This window comes from Emydura macquarii, unplaced genomic scaffold, assembly GCF_026122565.2.
Source record: "Emydura macquarii macquarii isolate MOO-44397 ecotype Brisbane River unplaced genomic scaffold, CSIRO-AGI_Emac_v2 contig_691, whole genome shotgun sequence".
Lineage (NCBI taxonomy): Eukaryota > Metazoa > Chordata > Testudines > Chelidae > Emydura > Emydura macquarii.
Genome location: NW_027130828.1, coordinates 1,720,565 through 1,737,500, shown reverse-complemented (window position 1 = coordinate 1,737,500; position 16,936 = coordinate 1,720,565). Strand labels below are relative to the sequence as shown.

Below are 16,936 nucleotides of genomic sequence, written 5' to 3'. Positions count from 1 at the left end.
TCTAAGAAGTTCTTCCCGACTAGGCAATCCTCATTGTTGAAGTTCTTACGGAATTCCAGAATAACGATCATCATTTCTATGATGGATTAAGAACTAAAAGGCAGCTTTTGAGCGGGTTTAAGCAAGAGATAACAACGCACATGGAAATTCAAAGAAACCTCTTACACACACCTGCTTTTCTGCAGCCTGCTGGCTCAGGCTATGTTCAGACTGACGGTGGCAAAATCGCCGCTGCCGCCAGATCGATTTTTCTTGATCGATTGAGCGGTCAGTGAGACCCGCTCAATCAATCAGGAAGTTGACTGAGTAAGTCCACCCCCTCAAGTAGCGTAGCACTGAGCCAACAGGAACACGGTTCCCGTTGACTCAGTGCAGTGAGAACAGCGCGCAGAAGGGAAGCAGAGCAGTTGATGTCAGTTACACAAACTACTCTGCATAGTTTGCGTAACTCCCGTTGACTGCCGCCGAATTGTGCGGTAAGTGTGAACCAACCCGCAGTATGGCTATTGATTTGTCCTATCCTCTATGGGCCCCCTTGCTCCCTCACCTTTTAAGAGAGTGCTCTAATTGAGTTTAATGGAGTTTGGAGCCTCCATGCAGTTTGCTGTGTCTCGATAGAGGCCTTCAGATAACCTGAACTTTGATTTTTAACATGAGTTAGAAAAAGGATTAACAACATCCAGCATTTATATAGCGCTTTATCTCCAAAGTACTTTACAAACAGTACCTAATTAACCCTCAGCACCCGTGAGGGAGGTAAGCGGGGCTTTAAATTAGCTGCATAATAGCAGGAATTGCACAGCTTTTTAATGCTCTTACACTTAAATCCTCCCCAAGTAGGAAAATACTGCTCATGAATACATGACTTCTTACTGGGCAGGCTACAATCCTGTTCTTCCCAAGAATACAAGAGTCTGCGGAAGAAGAGCCTGCCATAGTTAAATGCAAAGCACTCCAGTGGTTCCATTGAAAACTGGGACAGAAAGGAAAGGGTGGAGTTTATTAGATGCCCGAGTACACAAACCATATGGGAATCCAAGGGAAAAAAGCAATAGAACATTAGAAACGAACTGCCAAAGGTTAGACGATATACCACATATACATATGCAGTGCATACACATTTATTTAATGTATATATACACGTTATTATATATGCACACAATTGTTACCTATTAATTAATTAAATTCATCAATATGTCTCCCAGTCAATACTATGGATTAGTAAATTGTACTGTACAATAAGGTAGGATGTCATCAACAGGTTTGGGAGCGAACAACACTTAGTGTTATTAATGAGGTATTAGAACCAAAGTGATCATGTAAAAATAAGCCACTTCTTCATCTGATTCTTCTTTCTAATTCTGCACTAGAAAGCAACCATATCTAGATGTGCTACACCACTTGACTTCAGCATGTGAATTACTAGAAGAGAGAAGAAGAGACAAGGGCAAGCAGCAACTTTACGGGAAAGTATTTACATACAGAATAGTGGGACAGCTTTGTAATAGGAAAACTTATGAAAACGTGGGAAATACAAGAGAGGAAAAAGCAGTTTCCTGCTGCAGTAGTGCAGAAAATTTATCAGCATTCCTTAGTGTTCTTGTGAAAGGCTTGAAGGAGATATTATTGTAGAAATTTCTGCAATGAGCATCTTCCGAAGCTGAAGAATCTGGCCTGCTCAGAGAGCACCACACTATAAATCAGGAGATTTGGAGTGGGATTTTTTTTATATATAGTTAACAAACTCTCTCTCTACTAACCATTATGCCAGATTCCATATTGTATATATATATTTACATACATCAGTTATAGACAAAATGCAAACTTATTCTAAAATAAACTTAACTGAACACTATAGATGTGAAAGGTAACATAGATTAAAACAATATGTATGTTTAGGGTTTTTTTGTTTGTTCACTTTTATTGTTCTATCATAATGGTATCTGAACTGAAGTTGTAGAACATGTAAATGGTGAAATACAAACTATGCAAACTACACCTGCTAAATCAAAACAAAATGTTCAGAATTCAGGTGTGAAACATTCTCCTCATCTTACAGGCAAAAAACCGAAAATCTTCTTTTCACACTGACATTGAGTTTTTAATCCTGGATTCGTAATTTAGATATTTTCAGTATTAATAGCTGTATTGCCGCTTTCAAAAGTTCTTCATCTCCTTTCTTTGAGTAAAGCTATTTAATATTGGTGATTGTGGAAAACATTTGTTCATAATTATCCAGACATACACTAGAACAAGAGCAGCATGCAAAAATGTATTTAAGGACTATCATCCCAAAATGCTGCTAAAAGCTATTAACCAGTACGTGTTAATTGCCACAGCATTCATATTAATTTTCACTTCAGGCCCGACATTGTGGAATATTTCCCTTGATACATTTTAAACAAAGTTTAATTTAAGGAACTGCTTCTATCACCACTTATGAAAATTAACAGCCAAGCAATTAGCACTCATGAATTATCCCTTCCCCCATGCCTTCCACAGCTTCATTGTAAAAGGAATTGCTAAAGGAGAAATTGTTGGGTTTTAATAAGTTACCACAATCACATTCACAAAAATCCTTGTTGTTCTACAAACAAGCCCAGATCCTGAAGATACATTTTTCAGCATCTGCCCAAACAGAACAGACGCTCTACTTTTATTTTATTTGCAGCGTTATTTTAGCCATTTTGATCCTAGGATATTAGAGACAAGGTGGGTGAGGTAATTTATTTTATTGGACTAGTTTCTGTTGGTGGAAGGGATAACTTTCGAGCTACACAGAGTTCTTTTTCAGACTCTTCAGGTCACTGAAGAAGAGCTCTATGTAGTTCAAAAGCTTGTCCCTTCCACCAACAGGCACATAAGAGATCAGTGAAGCTGAAATACTTCATTCTGACTTCTAGCTTGGTGATTACGGTCAGAGGAACTAAAGTGCAGTTAGAGGACTGCAGTATTTTCTCTAGGCACAGAAAAGGAGTTTTCAGCTTTGTGTTTCTAGATTATTCTAGAGTTAAGCTGACTTTTAGCTAGATCACTAGACACCCAATTCCTTGTTGACTATTTTGAACATCTGTTCCTACTGTGATTTTCCCATAGAACTTTAGTGTTTGATGACATTCTTTTGAGGACAAAGTGCCCAATATTTGCACCATTTAGGCAACAGGCATCTCATAGACATAAATTGGACATCAGTGTGTCCTATAAACATTTCACTGGCTACCAGCTTCTCAAGAAGTTTAGCTATGATTTGGGAGAAAAGTGAATGTGCATTTACTTCAGGGATAATACCCAGGAGTGTCAGGGAGAGACCTCTGCAGTGGTCAGACGTTCTGTTTATAAGTCTGTCATGAAGCTCATCATTTTATTTATAGTCAGAGAGCCTGCTATCCTTGTCACTTGAAAGCATCTTGTTAACATTTTTCCTTTTAGTGTAGATGGCCACCCAACTCTGTACTATGTAAGTGCCCTTGGAGGTTAAATCTCTTGGACAAAACATCCCATACAACCATTCTTTCCCTCAGCTCATGCGATGTATGCCTGTGGTTTGAAAATAAATATTCTGCATGTCTGTAGAGCTGTCTATCAGAAGATCTTACGTGCTTTATAAACATTAATAAAGGTAGGCAAGCAGTATTAGCTCCATTTTATAGATGAAGAAACTGAGATTAGAGCCCCAATCCAGCAATGGGAATCTACCCATGTGGAGCACATTGCAGGATCGCAGTCTAAATCATACATCCAAGAGCACACACAACTTGTGGCACAAACTGGGAACAGCTCTTGATGTCCTGACTCCCAGTGCCATGCCTTAACCACAAGGCCACCCATCCTCCCTGATGCTGCTGTCTATGCACTGGGCTATGGGTTGGAAAGCTATTTCAAAGCTAGCCTTGTTTTCCCCCCATTAATATCCAGAACGTGAAAGGGTCAACAAACCACAAAAACAAGCTTTAAAAAACCTGGTGGCAGAGAATAAATCTAACACTTCTTGAGTGTGTTTTATCTGTCATAAGTGTGGTAAATTCATTAGGCTTGCAGTAAAATCAATTTGGCCACCAATTTCTGGTTTCTTAATATAATTTCCTATATACAAATTACAACTGGATAGAGTACAAGGGGTCTCTAGTGTCTAGGGTCAAAGGTCTCTAGTGCCACCAGATTCTCATCAGCCCAGTTTACCAGTATATATTAAACAAAGAGAGTGCACCTGAATGACTGACACAGGGGCAGCTACCTGCTGGCTGTTGGGACTAGGGGTTTGTCAAGAAAAATTGATTTTAAGAGAAAACAATCTGTCTGCTACCCCATTTGGCTGGGTAAAGTAAACATATAGTTTGCCCTGCCTTTTATTTATTTAGCATTCTAGTATATGTGAAACTACCAGTTATTCAATTGGCTGTATGACAAGGGTTCCCAGAACTCCTGTGAGCTGATCATAATGCTTCCATTGAGAGTGTATTTTAGAAGCTGTATTTTCTAATTTATTTTTGATAATTCAATAAACTGATCAAAACAACAGAAAGACATGAGAGTGCTTTAAAATGTTGTTATTTCATAAACATGCAGAAGTGATTATGAAACAGACGCTAAGTCTGACAGAACACACCTGGAAAATTGTGGGACTTAATAGAGTGGCATATCTAAAATGACAGAATTTTATGCTTTCCTATTTTTAACTGATTATCTTAAAACAGTACATACATTACACAACAAAAACCTCAATAAAGTGGATTTCATTTCATTTACATTCATTTATGAAGGCACTTTCATTATTAGAATTAAAATATTCAGAGGTATGATTTTAGAATTAACACAAGTTCTTTCCACTCCCTCTCCCTTCCTCCCTCCACCCGATCACACATATGCACACAGACAGACAGACACACACTCTCTCAGCTTGGACAGAGTGGCTGATGTGCTTTTTGTTTGCCAGTGACCCACAAAAAGGATTTTATCCAACAAACAGAAAATCTACATTACAATAATTTTTTAAAATTTTAAATCAAAGCCTTAGTAATAATCTTAAAGAGGATTTTAGAGCCACTCTGGTCTCTTGAGTAAATACATAATTAAGTAGGGTTTTTTTAAACATGTTTAATTAGGCCCCAAGTCCCTCCTTATCCCCCCTTCTCTCCCCAATTATGTATCATTTTCCCAAGAGATACGAGTGGCTCTGTTAATTATGTAAATAAGATGTGCACTATTCCCAGGAAAAGAGTTATGAATATTTGTGGAAAAAATACTGCTCATTTCTTATCAGTTAAAATATTTTAAATACCAAAGAGTATTGGTCCCACCTACAAAATTTCATTAAAAAGAGTCATATTTGCCATAGGATAATGAAAAAACGACATGTTTATAATTTCAAATGACTATTTAAAAACACAGCAAAACTGAAGAAAGTCCAACTAGGTAAAGTAATTCACTACTGAGCTATAGTATCTGTACTATGGCTCAACTGGGATCTCGGGCTGTTATTGTTGTGCTTTTTTAAAAATAGGTAATACATAGAAGCCCAGAAGAAAGGTTTTTATAATCAAAGTACTGACACAAACTTACCCACAGTAGCACAGACAATGCTGCTATAACTAATAGAATCTAATTATGCATTCACAAAATGCTAATTTGATTATTTTGCAGCATTATTTGAATAGGCATTTTAATTTCTAGGTTAAAAAAGGCTTGACTCAAATATAATTCTCTATTAATCACCAAGGTGTCACTGCAAATCATATTGATGCATTTCACAATGATTATAAAAAATGACTAATATGTACAGTACAATTTTCTTCAAATGTTACTGATTTTCATTACACACCTGCCAAATGCATCAGTGTTAAATAGATGAAAATAAGATTCTAATTCTAGTCAGCTGTAATACATACTAAAGCAGAAAAAAAAGTAGTGGGAGTTAGGAGGTTGAGAAGGAATAATTTTTCCATTCCCCAGCTTCCCAAGACACCCCCACACCCTGCACTTAGCCCAAGTCTCACTCAAACTTTTACAGTTTATAAAATTTTGACCTTTGTTAATTAGGATAATTTCCTCTAGTCCAGAGATTTTTTTTTAACCTTCTCTGTACTCAACAGCTACCGGAAGCATAGCATAAATGATTCGTAACCCTTTGACAAATCAGAATCCAGTGACACAGGAACACTAAAATATGAGCTACAGAAAAAGAAGGCCATCCTGCTATTGTTGGCAGCAAGGCACTGCTATCACTCTGGATAAGATTTTGTCATGGTAAAATTAGGCAAAATTCATGGAATAGTCAAGGTAAAAATTAACAAAACCATGGTATGGTCATGGCAACACAAAATGTGTTGTAATTTAACAAAGTATTACAGTAACATTTACATGAAACAAACAACATTAATGCAATAGTTTTCACTTCCTCGACAAAGTAAACTATTTTTATATTATATATACGTATTGTGCAATCATTTTTCAAACAAAAATAATGAAAAACTATAGAACAAAAATAATTGATTCTTTTCAGTAAAGTCCCTTTCGCAAACTGTTGCAATTTTGATATAACAAGTTATACTTAGACATTTGATGTTGGCAAGTTTCAGAGCAGCTGTCTGCCCACAATGCAAGATTACGAATGTCATTTGTGACTTTATGAGCATGAACAGTATGCTCGTCATAAGCTGTAAGTGTGTTCATGATTCAGGGTGAAAACTCTTTTAAAGCCTGGGGACTGCGGGGCCCCCACTGCCCATGGCGGCTGAGAGCCCAGGGGCCTCCACATCCGCCAGCAGCTGATAGTTTTGGCCCCACCACCCCAGGGCATAAGGCTGAAGCTGAAGAGGATAATTTCACGGAGGTCTCTGAAAGTCATGGAATCTGTGACTTCCATGACCACAGTGACAAAATCTTATCCTTAGCTGTCACTTAGTAATTATGCCAGAAATAATTCTCTCAAACACTGAGTTAGCATTAATTAATGCAATACTAATAAATGAAAGGTAACATATAAATAGTCAGTTTATGCGCTACAGATACTGTGGTCTAAGAGCTGCAACTCCACAAAGTGTTTTATAAAACCACCTCTCTAGGTGTGATAAGTTAAATTACAAAACTGATTTTCTATGTTAAAAACAGTTGACAGAAAGTGAAGATTTCCCACCAAAACAATAATGAAGCTCAAACTCGAGACTCCCACTGAAGTCCCCACAAACGAATACAGCAGAAAACAGAGCTACAGTGCCATCTGTAATTTTTTCAGAACAATATGACACTGTCCTATGATCCTAATATTCATATTTTTTCAGCTTTCCAGGTTTTATGATAGGCTGAAAAGTGATAAAAGCAGAGGGTGGCCTTGCACATAGAAGAGGCCATTTTTGATGTGGTCCTAGGTAACACACAGGAACTAGTTTACAAAGTGATCGTATTTGAATAACTCAGCTGATCTTCCACGCATGCTGCAAAACTTGACTATCTGAGCTGACAGAGGAGTGGGCCTGAGGTGGTTGGGGGTAAGGTTTGTGTCCAGTGGGGAATGGTATTTTTAAGCTATATTGGTCTGTTGACTAGTGATTAGTTGAGGATTAGTGTGCAAAAAGGAAGCACTGTTGTGTTGAGTGATTTATATTTTGCATTCCTTATGGTACTGTGTTTTTAAATGTATGTCAAAGAGCACAGAGCCTTGTATGGATGCCCTTTGAGGGTGAAGTTCTTTCAGTCAAAATCTAAATAAATGAAATAAGTATTAGTGATCACAACATAAATATTTAAGGTTGTCATCCTTGGGGAAGGAATCAGAAAGGACCAGTACGGGGACAACTTCAGAAGGGTTTGGGAGGTGTCGCTGTGCAGATACTCTGAAAAGCAAAGCAACTAGTCATAAAGACTCTAGACTGGATTAGGTGGACCTTTGGTATGATCCATTATGGCATCTCTTATGTTTCTGTCTGGCAAATGGTCTGTATATTACCCATGAATCAATGACAATTTTAAAGGTACTATTTCTTCGCAATCAACAGGGACAGAAACTGCTGCTATACACCATTGGAGAGATAGATGTCCCTGCCTGATGAATAAAGTGTTATACTAGCTCCATGGGTTTGAGAGATATAAACCTTAAAATGGCATCATTTTGATCAAATTACTTCCCCCCCCACACCCAAATACAGTTCCAGCCAGGCTTCAACAGCAGTTCTCTAAGAAATAGCTACAGTTAGATCCAGTGCTCCATAGCTCCTCTGACTACTTGGGATTAGTGGCCACAGTGGCAAGGTACAGATCCTGCCAAAGCTGAAGTTGAAGGTTCTGAAAGATTTTTCAACTCCTGCCAGCCATTTGGGCCCTAATCTAAACTCAGATCCCACTGGCTAAACTAAAGTGGGAGACAGTATCACGAGGACATCTTTTCCTGTGAGATTCCTACTCACACTCTCCCTTTAACCCCAGGAGCCATGCAAGCCACTCCTCCTGCCCTATTTGCCACTGCAGACATTGGTAAGTGGGAACCTTCCAGGAGGGAAAGGACTGCCAAGAGATGCTGATGTTACCCCCAGCCCAGTAAATATGGACCGTCATGAATGGTGGGAGAAAAGGAAAAGAGGATATCATACAGACCCACTTCAAGCTGCTCTGTTAGCTCCCACAGACCTGTGTGCAGTTAACTAGGGAATGTAGTGCAGCTAGCAGCAGGGAGAGGAGGATGATCCAGTGGCTAGGGCACTAACCTGGGACTTGGGGAGACTAGGATTCAATTTCCTATTCTGCCACAGGACTTCTGTGGGACTTTCAGCAAGTCACTTTGCCTCTGTGTCTCAGTTTCCTATCTCTAAAATGGCATAATAGCACTTCACTGCTTCACAGGGGTGCTGGGAGGATAAATACATCAAAAATTGTGAGGTGCTCAGGTACTATGGGGATGGAGCTAGATATACTAGATAGAAAGTCTGTGCAATGCAACAGACTACTGATATCCATGGAGCCAGCCAAACAGGGATAAGAGGCCTACGACTCAGCTGCACTAAACATTTTACCTAAACCACCATGTGCTGAAGGACAGACACAAGCCCATGGTATAACTTCCCAGTACAAGTGCACAGCATACATACCATTTATTTATTATATTTTCATTTGGCTCCTGTTGCTATTACCTCTGGGAACCATTATAATTAAGAGAAAGAGAAGCCAGTTTCAGGATAGCTAGTTTAAAATAATCAACTGTACGGCTGTTATGATATTTAATTAAAGCCTAAAGAAATATCTACACATTGCAAGTTCATAAGATCAGATACAGCAACCTAACCTTCAGATCAGAAGCCAGCTTTATGTAAGAGGAAAATGTTTGGTTCACTTACCTTGCCATCAAATTTTGAATACTCATTGAAAGGGTTGTTCAATTGCAATGGGCACTGTTCAAGTCGCACAGACAGTAATGACTGCTTCCCGGGAACTGGAGACTTTACTCTGAAATTCTTTTTTTCAAACAGCAAGCTTAGCTCCTCTGCTGTGGTTTAAAAAAAAAAAAAAAAAAAAAAGACAGATAAAAGCATTTGCATTACCACATGCAAAAAGGATATTGTTTATCTTGGAGAGAAGATGAATAGGAGGGGACATAATAAAAATTATACAAAACAATGAATAGCCTAGAGAAGATAGATTGGGAGTTTCTATTCATCCCGTCTCATAACAGAAAAACAAGGTGACACAATGAAACTGAAAGGTGCCGAATTCAAAGCTGAAAGCTTCTTCACACAATTAACCAGTAGAACTCATCCTACAAGAGTGCATTGGAATTAAAAAGGGGTTAGATATTTCTTTTTCTCCTTCCATCCCTCATCTATCTTTAGTATATAGACTGTAAGCTCTATAGGACAGGAACCATCTCTCACTATGTTTGTAAAGTGCTTAGTGCAATGGAGCGCCAATCTTGGTTGGGGTCTTTAAGCTCTACTGTAACACCAATAATAATAATATGGATACCAAGAATACCCAGAGTTATACTGATCACCACCAGGGCAAATCCCAAAAGGAAGTGTCCTCCTTGCAGACTGAGTACCACCCAGATCTATCTCTGGCCAGGTGCTTAAGGTCACATCCATGTGATCGCTGGCCGTGTAACAGTAATCCTTGGTGTATACGCTTCAGAATTCGTTGGTCTTCCATTCTCATAATATGTCTATACCAAGAAAGCTGCTGAAACCAAACTAGTGCTGATGGAGGTAGCTGCTGGGTACGGCCTCTAAGATCTTCATTTCTGATCTTGTCCTGCCTATTGATATGGAGCAGCTGACCAAGATGATGAAAATCAAAAACATCAACCCAGTGTACTTCAGTCTCCCACAATCCATGTTTCACTTCCATACAATGAAGCTGATATAACCGAGGTTCTATACATTTGTAGCCTCATAGAAAGCTTAAGGTCATGATGTTCCAACAGAGGCTGCTGAAGGGCCCAAAACATGGCATCTTATACAAGTGCATCCACACCTTTTGAGCATTCTCTAGCACTGTCTAGGGATGCTGCCCAAATATTTGAAAGTTGCCACCTATTCAATGTCCCGCCCAGAGAGGTTAATACTGAACTGGCTATAATCTGGAGCTGGAGGCTGCTTGATGGTAACGGCTAGGGGCTTAGGTTTATTCAGAGTTTTAATAGTAAATATTAAAAATAAACAAGAATTTTGTAAGGGATATAAATTTTTGCTTCTGGGCTTAATTCCACCTCTAGCTATTGGGGGTTAAAAGGAAACTCTCTTGGGGCTAGTTATCCCATCATTAACTACTGCAGGGTTCCTTGAACTTCCTCTGAAGCATCTAGGACTGGCACTATTGGTGACAGGATACTGGACTAGAAGAACCATGAATCTAATCCAGTGTGGCAGTTCCTATGTTCCCATGTACTTCCCCTCTTTAAGCAGGCCGCCTTGCATGGGTCTCATCTGGAAAAATAAAGCATGATAACACCATGCTTAAGCAAAAAGCATCCCGGGTCATAAGGAAGTATTGTGATAATGAAGTTAATGTGGTTAGGGCGGCTGAAGAAAGGGCTTTGATATAATGCTGTTTGGTATGAAGTGAGTGGATAGCAGAGTTGTCAGCAAAAGTTTAAACCCAAATGTATAGGTATATATTTTTTTGTTTAAATAAAGGAAGGCTCCTAATATTACAAGGACTCTACAAAATCAGGATGGATGAATGTAGCTCAGAGCCTGTAACGTTTAGCCTGCTAGAATCAATGGGTGTCATTCTCTAGTAACAGTGAGAGAAACTGGGCAAGTTTGCTCCACCCCCAGACTCAATCAATCACTATCTGAGAATCAGCATCAATCCACCTAAACTGTCTACGCTCTGTTCTTTATTCATATATTTGGATTCTCTCAAGTCCCAAAGATTTACACTCTGCCCCTGCAGAGAACTGAAACAGTTACTGAAGCAGACTGAACAGGACTCCAAAGTCAATGCTTCAGGGAGGCAGTTCATTTTTTAATTTGTGAAATTAAAACCTCTCGAACTATTACTAGTCATAAACTCAGTTTTATTTTTATCTATCAGATTGCTTGAAAATTCAAACAGTTGGCTAGGGTGCTACACCGGAACATATACTAAAAGATACCCAGTTGGTCTGAGCAAGATACAGGTTAATATAGAAGAGTGTGATTAAATTTTTCCTTTAACTATGGCAATTTAAACCCCATAACGTATTCTATTTGTACAACAGGTTTGTTTTAGTTTTTAAAAATTCTCATTTGCCATTATGTTAGAGTAGTATTGTGAGATGTAATTTCTTGTGCCTTTGGAAAGTACTTTGTCCCCTGGAGTTCTGTATAATGATTTCATTGGTTCAAGTAAGAAAGCAAGTAGTTTACTTGCTTGTGTTGTTTCTTAGAAAATGTTTGAGATGTGCTTATTTACTGTTTCTTTTGTTGGCATGTGCAGCAAGAGGATCTCTGGAATTCTTCTGTGTTCATTATTGTGGCGTCTGTTTTGCGTTGAGTTTTGAATAGTTTTCATTTTAGTCCAAACAATGTGGAACTCAGGAGTTTGGAACAACAGCACATTCCACAATGTTGTGAAAAGAAACAGGGAAAACCTATTGAAAGGGATAGGGAACACCATTTTAATTGCCTTCAGTTTTAGAAGGAAAACCACAGATCGTGTATTTTACGAACCATAGGTTTAGATGCACTATTTTCACCTTCTATTGAATAAAATAAAGCTTTTTAACTAGCCTGCATTTATCATCATTTTTCTTTGTCTTTTATAGAATTATTAGCTATGTGCTCCAGAGGGGTAGCCGTGTTAGTCTGTATACAGCTAAAACGACTTGAGTTCTGTAGCACTTTAAAGACTAACAATTTTAATGTCAGTAGGCATAAGCTTTCGTGAGCCTCATCTCACTTGCAGTTGGTAGAAATGATACAATTGTTATCTATGCCCTTGGATATGTAAATGTTGCCTTCTATACATTTTCTATGTTTCCTATTTTGCTGTATCATTTCTACCAACTGCATCTGAGGAAGTGAGCTGAGGCTCACGAAAGCTTATGCCTACTGACATTAAAATTGTTAGTCTTTAAAGTGCTACAGAACTCAAGTCGTTTTAGCTGTGTGTGTTATTCTGTACAAGCCCAACGTGTTCAGATGACTGTTTCAATCTACTGTCAATTTTACGACGTTTTCCCCTCTTTCTGAATAGCTTGTTACATTTTTCAGTGTCATCAATAACTTATAGATGAGTTAATCTGAACAACAAATAAAGCACCCTCTTAGGTTGTTTGGTAAAACCTAACTCCACTACTAGCCTGACTTTTATAGGCAAAATCCATAAAGATCTCATTACAAAGCTATTCAATGGACAACCAATTTTTTGAGAGAGAAACATACATATACACAAAGTACTTCATCTCTCTCTCTCTCACACACACACACACACACACACACACACACACACACACACACACACACACACACTCAAATACAGCATTTCAATTATGAAAACTAATCTCCCTCCCTAGTTCCCATATTTGAAAACAAAACCACAAAGTTCCTGGATGCAATTTATTTGATCACAAAATATGCAGGAAATCTTATCTGCAACAAAGAATCTTCTCAACACATACTAACATGGTTTGTATGGTAATTAGGGATTTGAAAGTTTATGAAGCGAGGAAAGTTTATCCATGACTTTTTTCAACCCAATATTCGTATAACAAATTAAGCTAATGCTTACCCACCTATGTAAATGCTTTGAGATGTATGGATGAAAAGCACTAAGTCTGTCTTATAGAGTGACCAGAAGATTCACTTTATTTTATATAGGGACAGCAAGTAAAATTATTTTAGAACTAATAATGCTTTGCCACGTCTCTAGTCTCTTACCTGAAGATCCCAAAGTGTTTTACTAACACTAATGTAGCCTCAATACATGAATGAGGCAGGATGGTATCATTATTCCCATTTTATGGTGAGAGGATGGAGGCACATGAAGGTGAAGTCAGTCAGTAACATAGTAGGAACAAACTCCAGAATGGTAGTAACTCAACAGAACACTCCACCTTCACATTCCCAATAGTCCCACCCTTCAACACCCACCAGTGAGCTTTCCCATAAATATCTTTGCACTTTTCCCCATCCCACCTCTTATGCAATCTCCCTGACCCAATATGTATAGCTACAACCTTATCCACCTTAAAACTCACCTCTGCTGTGATGCCTCCAAACCCTGCCTGCTGATCTTGGCTAAGCAGGTAATCAACTGAGACTGTCCCAATTCCCCATTCCTGCCATTCCCCCTCACCCTATCACTACCCAGAATTAAAAAAATTAAACAAATGATCATCAAGCATATTGTGCCCATTCTTCACCACATTCACTGCTTGTGTGTTACACCCTCTGGGGCAGCAACTGTCACCCATTCCTGTCAGTATAGTGCCCCGCACAATGTCTACTAATACTACTAATTCCTGAGCTCTAGTCCTCTGCCCTAGCCACTACCTCTTCAACATTTCTTTCTGGGTGTTTATAAAATCTAGGTAACCAAAGAAACTTAAGAACTTAACTAAAAACAGCTGAATGGAAAGCAAGAAATCTGTGATCAAACAGTGTGGAATCAGCCATTTCAGGACATCACCAAGAAAATGATTCAGCAAAGTGAATTTGTTGCTATTTGGACAAGCCAATTAGCACTTTTTACTTCACAGTATCAACACTGCTTCAGACTACTCAGATGGCATTCCAAGGCAACTGATTTTTCTCTCTCTTTCCTCACTGTTTTGAGAGTCTCCCTAAAAAATGAAATAAGGAGCCCTTTACATTTGAAGTAACTGTCAATAGTAATTGAAAAGACAGACAGAAAAAGTGAAACTGTTTGGGACCCCATACTTCACCCATCTTCAGCATTCTCCAAAGAATCCTCAAGTAAATGAGTACATTTCTCCACCTTTAACAGAAGGCCATTGTAACAGGTTGGCAGATCCTAGAACTCTTGTGTAGGAATAAAGTGATTTTCGGTTGAGCCATTAAAACTGTGCTGACTCCCGTTGACAGGTAGAGCTCATTAGTGCCAAACAAGTTAGGAGGAGGGTTGGAGTGTCTTCCTGATATCAAGACAACTAGGAACAGGACAGAGGAGGTCCTGCTGGGAATACCAAGAAACATCTAAAACTGACGAGAAAGCTTAAGACTGTGGTTTATATTTTGGTTGGGAGGTTTTGTTTTGTTGTTGGTTTGTTTTTAACTGTTATTTAAATTTCCTATAAGGTCAAACACTAGGCAGGGAATAAGTGTAGACTACTTACCTGCCACGCTCTGGAGTGGTGAGGGAATTCCAGCTGCTTACAGCCATCTCTGGCTAAACCAAGGAAGTGTCAGTCCCTTAAGCGGTCGTTTAAGACAGATTTCAGAGTATACTATACTAATTAGTCTTCCCCCGCTCCCCCGCCCCATGTGCCAGCAACAGATAGTCTGTCAGGCTTATCTGTTCATTAAAAAACATAGCTCCACTTCAGAACAGAATTGGTAGGGATGTCTACATATGGGAATTGTTCAGGACATCTACATATGGGATTTGTTCAGACTTGATAGACAGACTTTAGGGATTCAAAACAATTAGAAATGATGCATTTTTTAAAAAGCAAACTCTGTTTTGTTTCGGAAACAGCCAGTTACAGCAACAAACATTTTGAGGAAGAAGCAAAGAATTGAGAAGGAGAAAGACAGGGAGAAAATTAGTTTTGTCTTTTGAAAAACATGAGATACCGTAAAAATCAAAAGTCTATGAAGCAATATGTGGGTGAGCTAGGTGAATACAGCAAAAGTAGATGCAGCACAGACCTGAATATCACCTACTTTTTAAAACAGATTCTAACCACCAAGCCTGTAAGAGAGCTACTACTGGCAAGGCGACCATGGCTGAGGAAGAGTTGCACACACAAAAGTCATTCCACTATCAGAATCTAAATCTTTACCTTGAAACATGCTTTGGGTTTGGGACACCTATCACAAGAAGTTGACAAAATGAAGTATCTCAGAAAGAAGAAAAATAGCTAGTAGTCTCTCTAAGATCCAGTCTGACCCTTCATACACCAATGACATGAAATAAGGAAAATGCAAGAAGGTGAAGTCTGCCAAAGACAAAACTCGGGGGATGGGGAACTAAACATAACGGAGGGGCAATAATAGGAAAATTCAGCCATGCCTTATCTGGAAATTTCCTTTCTTGGAGTAATAATGTCTATAGATCCATAGCATTGGGGGTCTCTGCTCCATGCAGCCTTGGAGGCAGGTCAGACACTCAGTGGCAGGGGAGGTGTAACACCACCTCTGAGAACCTGCCAATGGAGACACCTCCATAGCCTAGGAAATCTCTAACTACTCTATATCGGAAAGGAACACGGAACACTCAGACTAAACAGAACAATCCGCCTACAGAGCAAGGAATTCAATGAACAACAAATGTGAGGGCCAATTAATTACCACCCCATTCAGGGTGGATCAGTTCTGTGGACCTCATTACTCTAAGGAAGAACATTTTCAGGTAAGGCACAGATAAATTTTCCTATTGTGATCTGCAATGAGGTCCACAGATCCATGACACGAGAACTTTCCTAGCAGTGTCCACTCGCGGGGAGCTACATATAGTTCTGAAGAGCTGTCAATCAGGGTAACCCTTTCCTAATAGTTACTGAGATACTACAGCAAGGAGTGTCCATCCCCCAAAGACTGTCTCGATCACCACTAGATGTCCAGCTGGAGGAACTTGGAGAAAGTATCAGCAGATGACCCAGTGGCTGCTTTAAAGTTTTCCTTGTACATGATATAAGATGTTCCTGCCCATGAAACTGCCACCGCTCTGAGGGAGCCAGTTCTGATTTTGGAGGATGGAGTTATGCTTTTAGACTTGTATGCTTCTGAGATACAATATTTTAGCCATCTGGAAATTGAAGATTTTGGAGCCTTCTTTCCCTTTGACACCAGATGATAAAACACAAACCGAATTTGTCTTTCTGAATGGAGCTGTGTGGTGAACATATACTTTGAGAGCTCTGTGGACATTCAAAGTATGCCACACTTTCTCTTTGGGATTCAATGAACTGGACAGCAGGATGGAAAGACAATTTTCTGTGCTCTACAGAGCCTGGGATTAATCTTTGGTATGAAGGCAGAATCGATTCTGAGTACCACTTTATCTTTATGGAAGGTAAAGTACTGAGGTTACACGGAGAAAATGCCCAACTCACACTCTGAGGGCTGAATTGGCTGCGATCAACAAGGCCACTATACGAGACACCTTCACGGATGGCTCAAATGGAGGGTCTGTAATGGCACTGGGAAGCAGATTATGATCCCAGGAAAGAATTCTGTGTGCTTCAGGAGGATGTAGAAGAGATACTGCTCTCAAAAAATGATGGACATTTGGGTAAGAAGAAATTCACTATTTCCCTGCTTCGCTAAGGATGTTAGACAAAGCA

General features: G+C 39.2%; 1 protein-coding gene across 6 annotated transcripts in view; it reads right to left on the bottom strand.

Annotated features, from left to right (window-relative positions):
• The window catches only part of MAPKAP1 (MAPK associated protein 1), a 139,551-nt gene that overhangs the window by 98,664 nt on the left and 23,951 nt on the right, over positions 1–16,936 (bottom strand). For 5 of the 6 annotated variants that reach the window (XM_067541676.1, XM_067541679.1, XM_067541678.1 and 2 more), the window contains exon 4: positions 9,324–9,472. In XM_067541676.1, coding sequence (XP_067397777.1) covers positions 9,324–9,472 — 149 coding nt within the window. The remainder of the gene's footprint in view (positions 1–9,323; positions 9,473–16,936) is intronic. The other variant, XM_067541677.1, reaches the window with a different exon arrangement.